Source organism: Cornus florida, unplaced genomic scaffold, assembly GCF_030987335.1.
Source record: "Cornus florida cultivar Cherokee Brave unplaced genomic scaffold, ASM3098733v1 CherokeeBrave_3.0.0_Hap2_Chr02, whole genome shotgun sequence".
Lineage (NCBI taxonomy): Eukaryota > Viridiplantae > Streptophyta > Magnoliopsida > Cornales > Cornaceae > Cornus > Cornus florida.
Window position 1 is genome coordinate 12,250,464 of NW_026775572.1, and position 19,667 is coordinate 12,270,130.

The 19,667-nt window shown below is 33.5% G+C and overlaps 2 protein-coding genes across 3 annotated transcripts; one reads left to right on the top strand and one right to left on the bottom strand.

The window, feature by feature from the left end:
* Window positions 1-2,755: 2,755 nt before the first annotated feature.
* LOC132293642 (mitochondrial import inner membrane translocase subunit TIM14-3-like) lies at window positions 2,756-10,396 on the bottom strand. 2 transcript variants are annotated; one of them, XM_059791193.1, is made up of 4 exons: window positions 10,164-10,396; window positions 9,827-9,866; window positions 4,361-4,533; window positions 2,756-3,271 (listed from the first exon to the last, which is right to left on the bottom strand). In XM_059791193.1, exons 2-4 carry the CDS (start codon window positions 9,827-9,829, stop codon window positions 3,115-3,117), a joined length of 333 nt encoding a protein of 110 aa, XP_059647176.1. In that variant the 5' UTR covers window positions 9,830-9,866; window positions 10,164-10,396; the 3' UTR covers window positions 2,756-3,114. The 2 variants fall into 2 exon arrangements, with proteins under 2 accessions (XP_059647176.1, XP_059647177.1); XM_059791194.1 differs by lacking the exon at window positions 10,164-10,396 and adding an exon at window positions 10,031-10,144.
* Window positions 10,397-15,189: 4,793 nt separating this feature from the next.
* On the top strand, window positions 15,190-19,667 carry LOC132293643 (homeobox-leucine zipper protein HDG11). Its single transcript, XM_059791195.1, has 10 exons — window positions 15,190-15,991; window positions 16,180-16,297; window positions 16,412-16,600; window positions 16,699-17,175; window positions 17,264-17,365; window positions 17,462-17,671; window positions 17,779-17,959; window positions 18,041-18,309; window positions 18,442-18,531; window positions 18,689-19,667. Exons 1-10 carry the CDS (start codon window positions 15,870-15,872, stop codon window positions 19,079-19,081), a joined length of 2,151 nt encoding a protein of 716 aa, XP_059647178.1. The 5' UTR covers window positions 15,190-15,869; the 3' UTR covers window positions 19,082-19,667.

Sequence of the window (19,667 nt, forward strand, 5' to 3'; positions counted from 1 at the left end):
AATAATTGTAAATTTAGATGATAAAAAAATATATCAGATTACATTGTAGTACGACGGTCTATTGTAAATGATTTTTTGTGAAATATTGAAGATTCGCCGAAAAGAAAATCGAATGTCTACTATAAATGATTTTTTGTAAAATATTAAAGATTTGCGGAAAGAAAACGTGATGGAAACAATCCATTTGTTGGTGGTAAAAATTAAAAGTATGAAAGAATATCTTGATGAAATGTTTATTATTATTATTATTTTGAAAGTGAAATAATATAATATTTTGGGAAAGTGAAAAAAAAAATATCATATTTTGTGGGAAAGTAATATTTTGTAAAACGGATTTGTATCCTTTAACTTAAATATTCTCTAAGTTATCTTAAGTTGAATTAACTACAAATTGACACGTGAGATTTAAAATCTATGTATTACAAATATTAAACCATGTCAACTAATTTTAAAAAAGTTAAGTTTGAAAACTCTTAAATATTCATTTGGTGTACAGTTTTCAAACTTTTTTTAAATTAGTTGAGGTGATTTAACACAATAGTAGATAGATTTTCAATGTCACGTGTCAATCTGTAGCGAATTCAAGATAACTTAGAGAATATTTAACTTAAAAATCAAAGTCATTGTAAAATCGTGAATGGACTTTTGGTTATATATATATATATATATATATATAGTATATATATGTGCATGGTCAAATTTCAAAAGGGGCAACTAAACAAATATAAAAATCTTTTCATATAAAATAAAAATAAAAAAATTAAAAGTTCAGTGGGGACAGTTGCCCCTACTTGTCCCTTTGTGGCTACACCCTCCACTCTCATGTTTCGATTGCAAAAATTGGATTCAAAAAATTACATTAGAAGAGATAGTCTTGAACAACAATAATAAATAATGGAGAATCATTAGAATTTAAGTAGAACATTAATTTTAAATTCTTTTACAAACAAAAGTGAGGATATTTTTAAAAAATTTATAGATAATTTTATAAATAAATAAAAAAAATATTCAGTGGGACGCATGTTCACACAGACTCCACTTACTCCCATTATTTGTGATTCTCCCATTATTTGTGATTTCGATCATAATGCACTCTCACTTACTCCCTATATGTATGACTTAGATCATAATACACTGTCATAAAAAAAATATACACTAAATCCACAAAATGGATGTGTATTTATAATATGTAAAAGAGGACAATTTAGTGGTTAAGTTTTTAACATTAAATGGAAAAATAAATAAATAAATAAATAAAAACAACAGTTCTCATAAAAATACAAATTTGGTTCACTACTTTCAATATTAAATACTATTTGATATCAAAATTAATAGTGCTAAAATATTTAAAATTTTATTTTAATTCAATTTCATTATTACATTATGAATAATAAATAAATTATTGCCATTACTTTTGAAATTTTCACATCATATTTCTTTTAAAAATCTCACGAATCAATGTCAAATCTCTATAAATAAATTAAAAAAATTGTGCATCAATAAAGAGATTTGCGGAAACGCATATTGAGTTCTTCCTTCTCTTTAAATAGGGGAAAAGAGATTTGCGGAAAGCATCCCAAACCGGTTAGACTGAGCTAAACATGATTCGAAAAGCGCCGGCCCAAAACTCTTTTATCTACAATCCGCCCAGATTTGAGCTTTGTTCAGATTCAGGACTATTCGACCTTAATTTTGGGCTCGTAACGAGATCGTCTGAGTAAATGTATATTGTAGTTAAATTATAATTACTTATATAAGTTTATTGTATACATAAATTATCAATTACCTATATATACATAATTACCTATACAAGTATTACAAATTGTAAATCATTAATTAAATATATTGACAATTTTTTTTAGTGTCTCTAAATTTAACTACTGAATGGAAACAGTAATACATCTTTCAATTCAGTATTTAAATATAAAGAGCTTATGACTCTTGTCAGAAGAATATCTCCTAATAGTATTACTCTAATACTTCATATTAATTGTATATTTCTAAATACTACATTTTAAATTAAAAATATAATGAAAATACTAATAAGTATATTATCTACTTAGCATACTAAAAAAATTACTTAGGAACACTCCATTAAATTTCTAATAGCTAACGTGCGGAAGAATCGGAAGATTGTTATTTAATAGATAACAAAAATTAAATCGAAACTTCTATCATTTTCCGAGAAACAGAACAGCAAAAGATGGACTTTTTATGATTTGTTAGGACGATAGTTGTGACAATATTATGTAACATACTACTAAGCATAAATGTATATTTATTCCTATGACCGTATGACGTATTGAACAATAATTGGGCTAGACCAGATTTGAGATGGGTTTAAATCCAATTTGTCGGGCCAAAGTTGTCCAACCGCGTTATCCAAACCCAACGCAGACCCAAACCCAACGCAGATCAAAGTTGTCCAACCGCGTTATCCAAACCCAACTCAGATCAAGGTTGCTGTCAAAGCCTGCCCTGTGACCAACACATAGAAACCAAGTTGGCTTGGATGGTGATACAGAGCTCAGAAGTCGAACGCATCTGACCGTATTTATATGTCATCTTTTTCAACGACAATGTAAGGCAGTGGGCAATAAACCACAATTCTTTTGAGACCATGTTATCAAAGCCATGTTACCAAACACATCAACACCATGTTGGCTCCGATTGAAGTAGTAATGACCAATGTACGGTAGTTAGCAATAAACCAGAATTCTTTCTGGCGTTTCAAATATTCATAACTTCCGAACCATCAGACCAATCCTCTGTTCAATTTGAACGGTAAAAACTTGAAATGTTGTTACAGAAAGCAAAAGCATGTCTACCAAGTACGACACATTCAACACTAATAAAGTAGAGAAATAATGACTACAACTACTGACTGTTAGAATTCTCACCCAAAAAGTAACTATTCCACAAATCTCTTCTCTCAATAAATTACTTGTGAATCATGACCTCCCCCATCAAAGTGACACCATCACCCCCTATATTAAAATATTTCAAAGACAGCCCCAACTTTTAATTCAATTGTGTATACCAAGCAATGACAATATAAGAACAACATACAAACAAACTTCACAATTGTGTTAACTCTCTCGTTGATTCAATCATTTAGAACACAGAGTCTGGCCGCTTGGCTTTCCCCGCCAAAACATCCTTGGCTTCATTGATCTTAGAAGCAAGATAGTGGCTCCCACCACCATCAGGGTGGTTGGCCACCATCACCCTCCTATGAGCCTCCTTAATCTTCTCCATCACAGCATGTTCTCTGAAATCGAGGAGATCCATCAAAGGAATTTTACAACTCACAAGTTGCAGTGAAAAAATATATTAAATTTTGTATAATGATAGAAAAGAGAAAAACAAGAGCAGGAGAATTATGTGCATAAAAATTATAGTTGGCAGATATTTTTATTTTTTGAAAGTTCAAGCAAATGCACACACTCACTATATTTTGCCCTTTTAGGGACTTGAACACTCAAGTGAGGAGGTGGTGTGGGAAACGTCCCGCAGCAGCGTCGATATCCGACAATATTATAATATAAAATTAGATGAAAAAATGAAAAGAGAATTCGAATCTTATGTGCTCAACTTTGAAAGCACCAACGACGATGAAGGTAGCATAGACAAGGGTTCGGTGCATGCAGAGCCTGTAAAGGCCCTTCGAGAATTATACTTGTTTCTTCTTTCTTTCTCAACTGGAAAGTGCTCTCTTTTTAACAAAATTATGGTTGCTCTTTTTGGCAACTACTATGTCAAAAAATTTAAGCCAAGATTCATAATAGTGCGTAATTTCATTATCACACCTGTGAGCTCTATATGTCAAATATTAATCCTCATTTCAATAATGACCTAGAGACATTTACATGGGAAGGTTGCGCTAGACTGATTGAATATGAGTCAAAATCAAAATTAAAGATTTTTGTCACAATAAAAATTACTACACATTAAAAAAAGTTTTGTAGGTTGACCAACCCATTTATACTTGACCCATTTATAACCCGCCACAAACATTTTGTTAACGGATTATGACCATTTACCGCCCCGCCCCTTTATGACCCATTACTAACCCGTCCATTTGCCACCCCTAACAAAATAGTACATAATTAATCATGTTTATAAAGTTAAATAATTCAGATAACTCAATAGCCTAATTTTGAGTTGGCAAACACGTTAGTTGAAACCACCAAATACAAATTTAATAATTCATAACCTAAGGCAAAGAAATGAACAGAACATTTGGCGGTCACATATAATTCCCTCAACGGATGCCAATTATTCAGGAATATACTCTAGAAGTGAAAAAAAAATAATAATACTAATTAATAAAAAATAAAAAAAACTGCATACATATTACCTGACTCCAAGAATTAATGCTGCTTCTCGTCTTGTCATGGCCTTCTCAAATCCACCAGGATAAAATCTTCGAGTGCGAGGAATTGCTCTGAGTGCTTTCCATGCACCTATCGCATATCTACCTCCCAAGGCAGCAGTTGCAACAGTAAAGCAACCTAATACTAGAGGAGTTTCCTGACAAGTGACCAAAGAAAAAATGTAATGCTCTGTAATCCACAATATCATTTGAATGAATCCAGAAATACAGTACTTCTCCAAATTAAAATATCGATTATAGTAAATTTGCAAAATCTTGAGGCTAGCAAATTATTTGGCCGCAACTTATTGAAAAGCTACCAGTACATATACATGCCATGGACAAAGAAATTGATGACCAAACTAGAATAATTTCGTATAATAATGTTTGACTTACAACATTGAATAACAAACAACCACCTACATTATTGCATTCTTTTTTGGGTGATTGTGTTTGGTGTAAATGGTTAAAAGAGTAAGATTGAATCAAGAACTGATCATGAGTCCAAACTAGCAGAAGTGAATGATATGCGTGTTTCCACCCCATTTAAAAATGGACAACCAAAATTAAAATGCATGAAAACTTACTGAAATGATGTCTTTATATCAAGGCTTAGCATTGGAAAGTGAAGAAAAGTCACCCACACAAGATAGACAAAGACATTACATAATACCATATCTCTCCTTTTTTTTTTCCCTCCTGAAACCCACCACATTAAATTCTTACCAAGTTTTTTTAAGTTCACATAAGCTTAATTTTGTGAACCCATCTATTATACCATAGTTATTTGCTTAGTTACTTAGCACCAGTGTTTCACAATATGACCTTAAGTCTCTCCAAGTTTAACATCGACAAACAATTTTAACCTCCACATATAACCTTTATCCTTACATAAAAACACTTAAATGCTTGCTGACATTCTCTTTGTCCTTGGGGATCTTCTTAATCAAATATAAGACCCGAGACACTTACATATTATTTACTTCCAAACCTTAATTATACAATGCCAACAAGTTATTGAGCGTGTCCAGTCCTCATCTGCTTCAAAGAGTGTCTAACCTCCGATAAACTAATCGAACTTTGAACATAAAGAGGATATTTTTCTTCATGATAGAATCTAAACACCCTACATGATTCATTAAACAACTTCAGAAAGTATACCTTCCATATTTCTTTTTTTTTTTTTTTAAATGGAACCATGGAAATTAATATGAATTACGAAGAACCAAATAATATGGATATTATGTATTAATCTAATGCAAACAACCTTCCATTGCAAGTGAGGACAGAAAACTTTTGAAGTCATTTTTCCTCCATAAATATGTGCATATTTGGCAATTAAAATTCCAAAAAAAATTTGTGTCAGACTAAATGTATACAGTACACTGACTTCCCAGTAAACTTAATTTAAAATTCTGTATGTCCATGCCTAAAATTACTGGAATTACATAAATTCAAAACCAAAACATGAAGCATATTATATATCAACATATTATATTATTATTATTTTTTTTTTTTCTTTCAAAGTAATATGTAAAAAACTTAATAGGAAGTTTTTCACGAGACACCAACATTGGATAAGTTTGTGGTGCAGTTTAACATGCTTTCTAGCATATATATAATTCCTCACTAAACGACCCAATAGAATAGGATAATCAAGATATTAAATTATTCAAGAAAAACAAGAGGGATAATAAAATGATGTTACCATCAGAAATATTCAAAACTTAACCAGCCCCCTCCATAGCAAGCCGGTTGATTGACTCAACCTACAACAAAACCCTGTTGCAACTGCTGAGACCTTTTTACTTATTCCAGATCTCCTACTAACTTCACCAAATCACATCAAACTCCCACGAGCCACAAAATGAACCTTTCAGCTCTAATACCACTTGTTATGCATGCGAAACCAAATTCCTATCAAGATCCAATCAAACAAGCGAACGATATTTATTGTGGCCAACAAATCCGCCTGTCCAATGATGGGAAAAGATAATGCATCATATCTATGAATTTACAAGTGTCCCTTGTTTCAATACCCTACGGTGTTCTCTTGTCTCTTACACACATATCTACAAACCCAATAATGCAATGGCGCAAAATCCACACAACTCCCTCTCTAATAGAGCGGCATTGATCAACTGACTACCTATTATCTATCTACAGAGACCTAACTCCAAGTTTCACGTTGGACAAAGTATATGACACCTTATCATCCAAATAATTCCTACATAAAATTTCCTAAACAATATACACTACAGAATAAACTACCAAATTAAGTATCTGAGACATATCTAAAAAAACTCCACTTGAAAGAAATTCCATCAAGCCAATCATTTTTCTTTCCATTGCCATCGATTCAAACATTTGATCTTATCTTGTACAGATACAACCAGCATTCAATTAGGCACTTTTACTCAGGGATGGCTCCCACAATCCCAGTTTTACTCTAAAGACTTCCATTCAAGGACTCAGCTTCTCCTAACTCTTCAAATAGCATGCAATTTCATACCTTCAATTTCCTATTACGCAAATCTAATCACGCAATCTATGTTGTTCTATTTTACAGTACATGGACATTCACGAACTTGTTTTTACTTGGAAATTTATTTAGAGGAACTCGCAAGTGGCACCAAGTAAAATTATTTCTGGTAATTTACGAACAAACTTCTGTGGTGTTTTATTTTTTATAATATAAAAAATAAAAGGTATTTGAACATGCTGTACAAAATGCAAGTAATCTAAAATTGATAACCAAAATGAAGTCTCTCTCTTTGGGGAGAGTAGTTGTAACCATAGAAGGTGATAACCCTACTCCCATACCCAAAAGAAAGTTCAAAGATGTGGAAGAAGAAGCAAGATCAAAGTGGAGGTCCGTAGATACGAAGCCCAAAAAAAAAAAAAAAACCAAACCTCAAATACAACACAATTTCCGTATAATGTATTGAAATTAAAGAAAAACACTCATTACTTGACCGCCTAAGAAGCACGGACACGGATACGACACTGACACAATGACACAACAAATCCTAAAAAATTTGGATACGGAAATAGCGAAGACACGGCGAATAAATATATAATTATATATATATGATGTTGTACCTTAAGAAATTAAGACTAATATTATTTTTTATCAACCTAATAGTGAAAAGAAAAAAAATTTGTGCTTTAGCGGGAAAAAGAGAGAATGGTAGAAAGAGGGTTAAGAAAGAAAAGAAAACAAATAAACAAAGAGGATTAGGGTTTGTTAGAAAAAAGAATTAGGGCTTAGTTAGTAAGAACCCATAGAAGAGAAAAAGTTCATGGAAACAAGAAGAAAAAAGGAACCAACAGGCCAGTGGCCTAGCGGTACCAAACCCCTACTTCTCAAAGAGAGGTCAGGGATTCGAGCCTCTGTGGAGGCATGTGTGTGTGAGTACCCAACTAGGAAAAAAAAAAAAAAAAACACACAAAGGATTTTGTTGTGAAAGGGAAAAAAAAATTATCTAGGGTTTGTGAAGATGAAGAAGAAGAAAGAAAGAAAGAAAAGAAGAAAACAAAGAAAAAGAAGAAAAAGAGGAGAAAGAGAGAGATCGACCATCCACCGGGAGCAAAGCTTGGTCGGTGGGACAACAAGAGAGAGTCAAAGTTGATCGTGCAAGAGTTTGCTGGTCGTGTCCTTCTTTGCTTGGACGCATGTTTTAGGGAAGATTTTGACACAAGATAATTTGAGGACAACGAATCAGGCGGCAGTCAACTCTTGTTGCATGTGCCTTCGTGCTTAGGAGACGATGGATCACCTCCTTTTGCACAGCACAATGGCTAGGAAATGTTGAGATTTGATGCTTGATTTGTTTGGGGTTCAGTGGATCATGTCTAGGTCCTCCAAAGGGTTAATTGAGGCTTGGAGAGGTTGTATAGTGGGGGTCCAAGTCTGGGATGCTTGGAGGTGTGTGTCTGGTGGTGTATTTGGCTCGAGAGGAACAGGAGATCTTTCGAAAAAAAGAATCCTATTTCTATGCTTAACTTCTCTATTATCTCCACTCTTTTTTGTTGGGTTGTAGGGAGAAATTATACACCTTTAGAGGAGATTGTTGATTTTTTGGACTCTTTGAAAGTTTAGAGGCCCTTTTTGGCCTTCTATGTATTGCCTTTTGAGGGGTTCTATAATATTTTCTTACTTATCAAAAAAAAAAAAATTTGTTTTATAAAACAACTTTTAAGTAATTATGTAATAAGCATCATATTATTGAAAGCTATTAAACAACTCCTTATATTTACACAGTTACACTTCAACCTAGCTTTCTTTCTAAAACTTTTCTTAAAATCCCCAAGTGCCTTACTTAAAAACAAAAAAAAGAAAAAGAAAAGAAGGGACAAGCGTGTCGGACTTATACATGGCGTGTCCAACGCACGTACACAGCGTGTCCATGCTGAGTCTGCGTTGTGTCCGAAGAATAATAATAATAATAATAATAAAATCAGACATGTTTATTGGCCCTTTAGGCGTGTCCGTGCTTCCTAGTTGACCACTGTATTATTTCAGAGCATTCCAACAAGTCTACTGACCAAATTTTTACAAAAGCTACTCGGAAAAGTCACTTCAATGACCCCAAAAGCTATGCCAACACTTTAATATGATACAATAATGTGACATTGACTAAATAAAATGCTAAAACTTGATAACAATTTGCCTCCACAGCATATTACCTACTTTAGCAGCAGCACAAAACTTGTATGGGAGCAAATCAACAATCAGAGAACTCAACTATAGGCTAAATAGATACGAAAACCAAGTAAACTTTGATATAATATTTTCATCATTACAAAAGTAAGCCTGAAAGTTTTTGATAGCGAAACAGACCGTCCATTTAGTTAATTCAGAGAGGACCATTCTATAATCTCTAGTATGCCAAACTTGCCCATGTTTCAAAATCAACAATTTTAATTAGGCATGGAAGGAACAACCAAAAGCTCCTACGCAATTTTCTTTTATTTCTACTTGTAATTCACGAAATCATTTGCACGTCTTTGTTAAATTTGGTCCTTGGCATCATTCTTCTAGCACCGGACACAAGCAGTGTTTACCACATAACACAAATTTGGATGTCAAAATTACTCTACAGTATAAAATGAATTTAATTCTTCAATTTAGCAATAGAAGATCTGCTTGGTGCTTAGTTTATCCTTGCCTAGATCAAAAACTATAATTCACGTTATTCGGACAAAAAATCAAGCCCTGCAAATTCACGCGAATTACCAAGAACATTGTGCACTGAGCTAATATATAAACAGATTTCCAATGGCACTAAGAACAGAAAAGACTTATTTGAAGCCATTCTTTTACGTGAGGTTTCACTTTGTGTTACCGTTTAACTCATATATAAATCCTCTCCAAGCAACCCAAGAGAATAAGATAATCAAAATATAACATCATTCATTCAAAAGAAAAGGATAAGAACATGATTTTACCATCACAAATATTCACAATTCTGCACAAGCAAGCAATTATCTGCAATACAGGACAAACATAAAATCAGCAAAAGAAAAAGAAAAAAAAAAAATACGTAATGAAGTGTAGATATCTATTTGCTTAAGCTTGAATAAATTGATAATTAGTAAAACCAAAATATTGTGTTTGGTTAATGAGAAAAAGGAGGAAGATTATTCGAAAACCTTAAGTTCCGTCAGTTCGGATTTTTTTCTGGGTTAAAAAAACAAGAACGGAAATAAATCATATTCAAAAGCTTGAATCCCCGCTTCTCTCAACAACCAAACAAAAAATTCCAAGGAAGGCGCAGAAACTAACCTTTTTGTATCTGTATTTTCTTCTAAATTAGGGTTTTTTCCCCTTCTTTCTTTCTTTTCGAAGTTAAATAATGAAAAAGACGTTCTTGTTTCGTCTTCTCGGGGGATTTTTATTTTTTCTTTTTTCTTTTTTCCTGGGCCTAGGGTTTAATTATAACACAACTTGGGCAGGAAGAAAAACCCAGAAATTCCAGAGACTTCCGGGCATCCCCCTTACCGCTAAACGTATTATTACATTTATATACCTAGTGGTCCTAGTTCAATTCCAATCGAAATTGGTAACATAACTAACTATTTTATATATTTGTGATTGTGCTTTATTTAGTTTATTTTTATATTAATGTATTAATACTTTGAACATTATTATTTTTTTTTTTTGGACAAATTGTGAATGATATTTTAAACATTTGCGCCCAATTTTTAGAATTTTTTATGCTTAGACCAACATCAATCCATCCGAGTTTTCAATTCAATTCTATAAACCTAAACTCAGTCATAATTAAAAAATTTTTGAACTTCTTAATACTTGAATTGAAAATTTTGTTTGTTGAATAGACTTGACTAGGTGAGACTTGTTTCTTTTTTTATTTTTTTCTTATCTGAGAAATTATGGGAAGTGGATTCGAACATATGCCGTATAAGTGTGTGAGGGTATGTAATTAGTACGAAAATATACTAATAAAATTGGATCAAATTTTATTAATTAAATTTTTTTTTTTTTTTTTTTTTAACTTTTAATAGTTTAGATGGTAAGAAAGGATAAATTCTTTAGAGAGCAAAATTACCTAAGTTTCTCCCACACTTTCTTTAAAATAATAATAATAATAATAATAATAAAAGCTTTGTAAACATTAAAGTTACTTGAAACATAAAATGATAATTCTCCAACTTTCTTATAATATTTTTATCCTAACCAAATACATGTTAATATATATATATATATACACACACACACACATTTCATTTATTTATTTCTTTCGCTATCCAAAGTTCTCTTTTTGCTAACAAAACCAAAATAAGGAAACAAACTTCACTTATTACCCTCTAAAAATGTTTCACACTCTACAATAATTTCAAAAAATACTATTTTTCTGATTTGGTTTATTAAAAAATAGTAGAAAAATCTAAGTCACATAACACGGAAGCGAGAGTAAATTCAAGAGTAGGAACGTGAGAGCGGCATAATTAAATCATAAATAGTAAGAATTTGAGCCAAAGTGTACGTGGAGCTCGGAGCGTAAAAGCAACATCCCTTGAGAATAATTGTGTGACTCAGGGGAAGACAACCTTTGAAATTAAAAGTAATCCAAATAATTTTTTATCTTTTCTTTTTCCCATATTGAAATCCAAATTTATCACTAGGGATAGTAATTAGTGTTTGGGATTTATAATCGTATTGTGTCAACTTTAAAAATATTTTACTAAAAAGATCAATCCGAACACGACTCATTTAATAATTGTGATAGAAATTTTCAACATTAACCCGATTTATTTATTAAACGAGTAACACATGTTTAATGAACTATTCACAAAACCCGATATTATATTATTCAAATTATTTAAAATACTCAATTAAACAATAAAATACTACAATATATAGGATAAGAAGTTTATGTATATTTTTGTTTGAAATAACTTAATTATAACTTTTAATTAAATGGGTTATACATGTTAAACCTCCTCAATTAATGACTTGTTCATGTATCCGTTGCGACCTACCCCTACTTACCACTTTAAGAGCTACCTAAAACAATTGTATCAGTTGCTTTTAGCATCTAAAAGTAATTTAAAATGCATCTCCATTTATAGTAAGAAGCAATTTAACAGCACAAACTCTCGCATTTTGTGGTAGTTCAACAATTTGGATTTGCTCATGTCTTTGTTTCAATTGCTTTTAAACATTCTATGAGCATTTTGACTTGGATCAATGAGCTTGCTCTCAATCAATCAAAAACTATGTGGAATTGATCTTATCAACTCAGACTACCTTCGGATACACAAAATCTTCTTCAAATAGAGTAAATCAATCTAAGATTTTTATTTTACAAATTGATTTATGAAGCCCAATTCTGATAAAGTTAAGCTTTTTTCAATCTAAGACACATTTATACATTTATAAATGTGTTTAAAAAAAAAAAAACATATCTAAGACACATTTATACATTTATATATGGAGTGAAAAGTCTCGATCCACTGAGCTTATAGTCATCAAACTTACCTTTGCTTAATTTGTGCGCGACTTAATAATTTAAGAATTTTTGGTAATTGCTTGATAGATGAAGGGATTGTATTCGTTCTGTGGTAAATTACAAAATATATTATGAAGCAAGACACCTCTATATATAATTTATATATATATATAAGAACTGGTCAAGAGGTTTGAACCAATTCATTATTTTGATCTCCGCGTCTCTGATTTTCAATATGTATCTTCCTCAAATTATCAAGCAAAATGATAACAAGACTTAATTTTACAATTAATATCTTGTGAAAAATAAAAAATCTTTCACATTCTCACAACGATACTCTTGTACAAACGACACTCTTGTACAAACAATTGATGTGAGAGTGTATTTTTCAAGTTGTCGCGAGAAGAATGACTGATGTGAAAGTCTCATTGTCGGATTGTCACGACTTGAACTAAAAAAATCATCCTAAGAACTAATAATTGTTTTAGAAAAAGTCAATTAAATCATTTTTTGTCTTACTGTCTATTCCCTTTTCAATTCTTTGAAAATGGAATATTACTTTGAAAAAAAGAAAAAAAAAAAAAAAACACTATTAAAGGCTAAAGCTGCCAACTTTGATTCATATAGTTAGACCACCTCAATTGGTCAAGGTTGCAATTTTTTTGAATTTTTCCACTTCTTAAACCTAGTCTTCCGAAATAGCCCCGAGTCAAGTCAAAATTTCCCAAAAATTAATAAAACACCCTATGCCCCAAGCCCAGAGCAATCAATATATATATATATATATATATATATATTCTCTTCTCAATCAATATATTCCATATGGTGTGCTTGTGAAATATAGGAGAGGAGAAAAGTAAAAAAAAAAAGACAAAAAACAAAACAAAACAGCAGTCACATGATGCCATGCAGGAACCAAAAATGCTGCAGATATTATTATATGTTTCCAAACATCGATTGGGATCACTTGTTCTGGGCCTTAACATACATACATATATATACATATATAGTTATGTACTAATGTACATATACTGTATTAAAGAGAGAGTGCAAACGAATGGTCACACCCTTGTCATAATCAAACATCTTTCTTCGCAATAACGACCCTCCTTTTGATAAGTAGGTAAAGCAAAATTTGTAGTGTGAAATCCCACTTATACTTTGTAAGGTTTGTTAATAATTTATATATATATATATATATATATATATATATATTTTTTTTTTTTCTTTTCAATTATCTCCTTTGAGATTTTGATTTATTTAATAGAGTTGTTTCATATTAGAAGATAAACAGAGATAAATAGAATATGATGATGTAAGCATAAGAAAATTTACAAAAGGTCAATTTTGTGGTTCTCATGGACAAAACAGTAAATGACACATTAAAAATATTAAGTTGGACCATCCTCACTTATAGAGGAAGTAATTGAAATTATGAAACGTAAAAAAAATTTATGTAAAATATTAACAAACGTAAATGAGATTTATCCAATTTTCATTTCCATCAAGATGGTTTTGTAAATGTTTATTAGGCATGGCTATTGGCATTTTAGTCATAAATATGGGAAAATATGAGAGTGATATCATAAACAATTGCGGTCTAAACCTTGAAATAGCATTATCCAGCGTAATGATAGTTACAGATGTGATGTAAGCTTTTTCTTTTCTTGGAATTTTATGAAGTAGAGGCTATAATGCTCACTTATATTAAGAAAATAGGTGACAAAGAAGAAAAGAGATACATATAGAATGATTTAATTGTAAGACCATCTTTATTTGTTACTTGAACTTACTGATGGCCATCAAATTATGATCTATCAAGGATGGAAAAAAACCCTCCATTATGAATGAAAAGAGATGAGACTAACAAACGAATAATAATAATTATATCAACATACATTAAAAAAAGAAAAAAAAAAAAAAAAGAGATTAAATAGAGAAATGAAACCAATGAATAATATTTACCTTTCATTAGGTTTGTAAAAAAATTAACATGTCGTCTATTCGGTGCGAGTGAAGAGCTGATGATGTCAGCCCTTCACTCAATCACTCAATCAAAATAGTTGTGTCAGACTATATCTATATTATGACTCAAAAAGAAATGATCATTTTATTTTGTGATTGAGGCTGCATTTTGGTTCATCTTCCATTAATAGTAAAATTGGCAAAATCATTGATTAAAAAGTCAAGCTAGTCTTTCTCCTTTCATTTTATTTCCTTTGATCAAAATCTGATCTTAATAATCTAATCCAAGTTCCAACCTCTTGATTGTGGAATATCGGTTTTAATACCATTTATTGTAAAAAAAATATATTGAATTAATTTATTTGAAAGATGTTGAATTATATCCTAAAATCATTTATTCTAATTAAAGAATCATCTAATTAAAATCACTTAATAAAGTATGGATTTGAATAGGTATTGTACTGATTTGCTATGGATTTGAATGGGTATTGAGTATAATATACTAAAGAGAGTTAATGATTTGCAATTCAATTTTTTATATTCAAACTTTAATTCATAAAATATTTGCACCTAAAAAGAGTTTGTTGCATTTTGTTTTGTTACAAACTTTTAAGAGTAATTCAACTCAATTGGTACTATATTTTCGTCATTTGGTGAGTACACTGAAGGAATTAAATTTGTAGAAGAGCTGGACACCCACCCAAAAAGGTCAGTTTGACTTTTGGGCGAAACTTTCTTGGAGTTTGTGGGAGTCACATAAATGTCAACCAAGAAAGGTCATTTTTGTCATTACACGAACTCGCCTGGAAACACTCGCCGACGGTCGGGACTTAAAACCCTCCGGCCACTGTCTTAAAAGCTCATAACTGTACGCCTGGCTGTGAGTAAGCATGTGTACTAACTATTTCAGAGAGAGAAAAGAAGAGAGAGAAAGAGAGACCCTCGAATGATGAGTAACGAATTTAAAACCCCCCTCTCCTTCTCTCTCTTTCTCTCTCTGTAATCAGAGAAAGAGGAGAGAGAAAAGGGCTTTAAATCCGTCGGTTACCACGCATACAATATACGTACTTGAGGTTGGTTGGCTCCCTTATCGATCTTCTTCTAAAACAACGCGAACCTCCCTTTTAATTGCTCACTCACTCCACTCCGAAATTTCATTTCATTAAAAAAATTTATCACTCTCTCTCTCTCTCTCTCTCTCTCTCTCTATAAATATATCTCTCTCTATATATCTATATTTATAGATATTTATGCCGATATCTCCGATTTTCCGGCCGACGAGGCGGCTCTGTTCAAAATGAAATGAAATGGGTATTGTTTAAACAATGCGTTACATGCTCAAAATCGGAGCATCGATTTTCAAATCAGAATTCAAATCGAAATCTTCTGGGCGCGAGTTCTTCTTCTTTTGCTGTATTTTGTTGGGTTTTTTCGAATAATATGACGGGAATAGCTGATTTTCAAAAGCTTCTTGAGGACAAGTACTACTATTGTTATAATCACTACTACCACCTGCGCGACAGTTGCCGGAGGTGTTGGTGACTCCTCCGACGATGATGGACTACGGCGGCGGAGGCGGGGGGTCGGGAGGCGATCACCACGATGCCTCCGACCCTCACCGGAAGAAGAAACGTTACCACCGCCACACTGCTCACCAGATTCAGAGACTTGAAGCGTAAGATTGCCTTTACATGCATACACTCTTTTATCTTATAATAATGATAATGATAATAATGAAAGTAATAGTAAATAGTAATAATCACAACATGCACTTTTTTTTTTTTTCCTTGTTCATTCTATATACATGTTTGATTTTGTAATAAAATGGTGTTTGCTGTTGTTATGATGTCGATGCGAATGAAGGATGTTCAAAGAATTTCCTCATCCAGATGAAAAACAGAGATTACAGTTAAGCAGAGAGTTGGGCTTGGCTCCTAGACAGATTAAATTTTGGTTTCAAAACAGAAGAACCCAAATGAAGGTCTTTTTTTTTTGCTATGTTTATTCTCATTCTGTTCCTCCTGTTCTTGAGCGATTGAACTTGTTTGTAATTTTTTCTATTTTTTTTAATGTGTCTGTGATTTTATTGATATAGGCTCAACATGAACGAGCCGATAACTGTGCACTCCGGTCTGAGAATGATAAGATTCGATGTGAAAACATAGCAATCAGAGAGGCTCTAAAAAATGTGATATGCCCCTCTTGTGGAGGTCCTCCCGTTGGCGAAGATTCGTATTTCGATGAGCAAAAATTGAGAATGGAAAATGCCCAGTTGAAAGAAGAGGTAGCTTAAATGAATTCATACTTCAACTATTTTTATTTATTTATTTATTTTTTCTTCTTCTTCTACTAATCATTTTGTTAAACACTCTTGCTTTGCAGCTTGACAGAGTTTCGAGCATAGCTGCCAAGTACATAGGAAGGCCCATTTCTCAGCTCCCATCCATACAGCCAATTCACATGTCTTCATTGGATTTATCGATGGCAAGTTTCGGAGGCCATGGGATGAGTGGTCCTTCACTTGATCTTGATCTTCTCTCTGGTGGTTCGGCGACTATCCCCAATCCGCCTTTTCAGGCAACAAATTTTACAGAAATGGATAAATCCGTCATGGCTGATATTGCTGGTAGATCAATGGATGAATTGATCAGACTTTTGCAGACAACGCAGACAAACGAACCGTTGTGGATGAAGTCCACAGCTGATGGGAGGGAGGTTCTTAACCTCGAAAATTATGAGAGGATTTTCCCGAGGGCTAATACTCACTTGAAAAATCCCAATGTTCGGGTTGAAGCATCAAGAGATTCAGGTGTAGTGATAATGAATAGTTTGGCATTGGTTGACATGTTTATGGACTCGGTTAGTTCCTTTCCTCTATTTCTCAAATCATAGTAAAATTTGAATCCCAATTGTTCACTTTCGTGACTCGGCTGTGTTGAATTTGCAGAACAAATGGGTGGACCTATTTTCCACAATTGTCTCGAGGGCTAGAATAATTGAAGTAATATCTTCTGGAATGATGGGTAGCCAAAGTGGTTCCTTGCAACTGGTTATTAGCACCAACCTTCTCACTTTCTTTTGAGTTCAATACTACTGTGGCAGATTTTTGTTTGTCTATATTCTTATTAGTAAGGGTTCCTTGCAGATGTACCAAGAGTTGCAAGTGCTTTCTCCATTGGTACCAACTCGACAATTCTATTTCCTACGTTTCTGTCAGCAAATCGAACAAGGCTTGTGGGCAATAATTGATGTTTCATATGATTTACCTCAAATGAACCAATTTGCCTCTCAATGCCGGTGTCAACGGCTGCCTTCTGGATGCTTGATTCAAGATATGCCTAATGGGTACTCCAAGGTTGTCAAGTCAATCTACTAACATTTTTTCTGTTGTTTTATATTCTTAGTTTGTGATATACAAGTTGTAATCCTTGTATAACATAGTCCTTGCCGTGCCGGAAACAGGTTACTTGGGTGGAACACATGGAAATAGAAGACAGAACCCCAATTCATGCTCTTTACAGAGATCTCATACACAGTGGATTGGCATTTGGTGCAGAACGATGGCTTGCTACTCTTCAGAGGATGTGCGAAAGATTCGCTTGTTTGATGGTGACAGGCACGTCAACTCGTGATCTTGGAGGAGGTAACTAACTCTTAAACCAATTTCTTCAATGCTTAATCACCTATTCAATTTCATTTAGTGAACAAACTTTTCCATTTCCAGTGATTCCGTCTCCCGATGGCAAACGAAGCATGATGAAACTTGCCCAGAGAATGGTGAACAACTTCTGTGCAAGCATCAACCCATCGAACGGCCACCAATGGACCACTCTCTCTGGTGTGAATGAAACAGAAATCCGAGCCACTCTTCATAAGAGCACGGACCCTGGACAGCCCAATGGCGTGGTTCTTAGTGCAGCTACTACAATTTGGCTTCCAATTTCTCCACAGAATGTCTTCAATTTCTTTAGAGATGAAAGAACTCGTCCTCAGGTATATGCATGCGCGCTGCGCGCACACATGATAACTTGAATGCAAATATGAAAGTAGGACACTGTTTAACCAACCAAGTTAATTGGCTATTCAAGTTTTGTAATGCTTTGTTTTTCTTCCTGATTTTTGTAGTGGGACGTGCTATCCCATGGCAATGCCGTCCAGGAGGTTGCCCACATTGCGAATGGGTCTCATCCAGGGAACTGTATATCTGTTCTTCGGGTAAACTCAGATCAAATTTTCGATGAAATAGTTCATTTTTTGCATTTCAGTTTCCTTATCATATAGTTCTGTAGCAATTGGGATGTATTCTTTGGATATATTTGTTTTATAATTTTCAAATTACTCTACTTGATCAAGTGCAATGTTTGTTGATTAGGCCTTCAATACCAGCCAGAACAATATGTTGTTACTCCAAGAAAGTTGCATAGATTCATCGGGTTCGCTTGTTGTCTACTGCCCGGTGGACCTACCTGCCATCAATATAGCAATGAGCGGCGAGGATCCTTCATACATACCACTGCTGCCATCAGGGTTCGCCATTTCACCGGATGGGCGGCCCGACCAAGGTGGGGACGGAGCGTCGACAAGCTCCAACACTCATGGGGTGATGGGTGGTAGGTCAGCAGGTTCACTTATTACTGTAGTATTTCAAATACTAGTGAGTAGCTTGCCATCTGCTAAGATGAGCCCGGAGTCGGTGACGACCGTTAATAACCTTATCAGCTCCACTGTCCAGCAAATTAAAGCTGCCTTGAATTGCACTAGCTAGTTCCTGATGAGGTTCTGTTGCTCCCACAACTGTCCACCATATTTAAATACACAGGAGAAAAAATTCAGAGTCCTCTTCATGTTGGTGGTATTGAATGAAGGTGGAACACTATTGGGTTAGTTGGGACTTTGAATGCTCCATCATCAATAGCTGAAGCTGACTTATTGCTGCTGCTGCTGCTTCTCTGGCTGGTGTTGCTGTTTTTGCTGCCAAACCTCATTACAGTTTACAACAACTTCACTTCAAAAAATTTCTTTTTTCTTTTTAAATTTTTTATTTCTATTTTCTTTGAGTGTTTGTGTTTAATCCCTTTTTTTATTTTTGGGTTTGTCATTTTCATTTGGGTTTGGAGGGTTAGGCTTTAAAAGAGGAAGTCAAGAACGCACCATACGTGAATTTCCTGCTGTGGGGTCACTCTGTCTTTGTCACTGTTACATTTTTTTCCATTTGCTTTCCGTCTCTCTCTTTCTTTGCCTTACTCAACACAGCAAGAATAATGTATGGTTCGGGTATTGACTTCTGTTCATGGACTTTTTATCATCTATCTATGGAGCTATCTACAGGATCATCTACTAATTTTCACCTC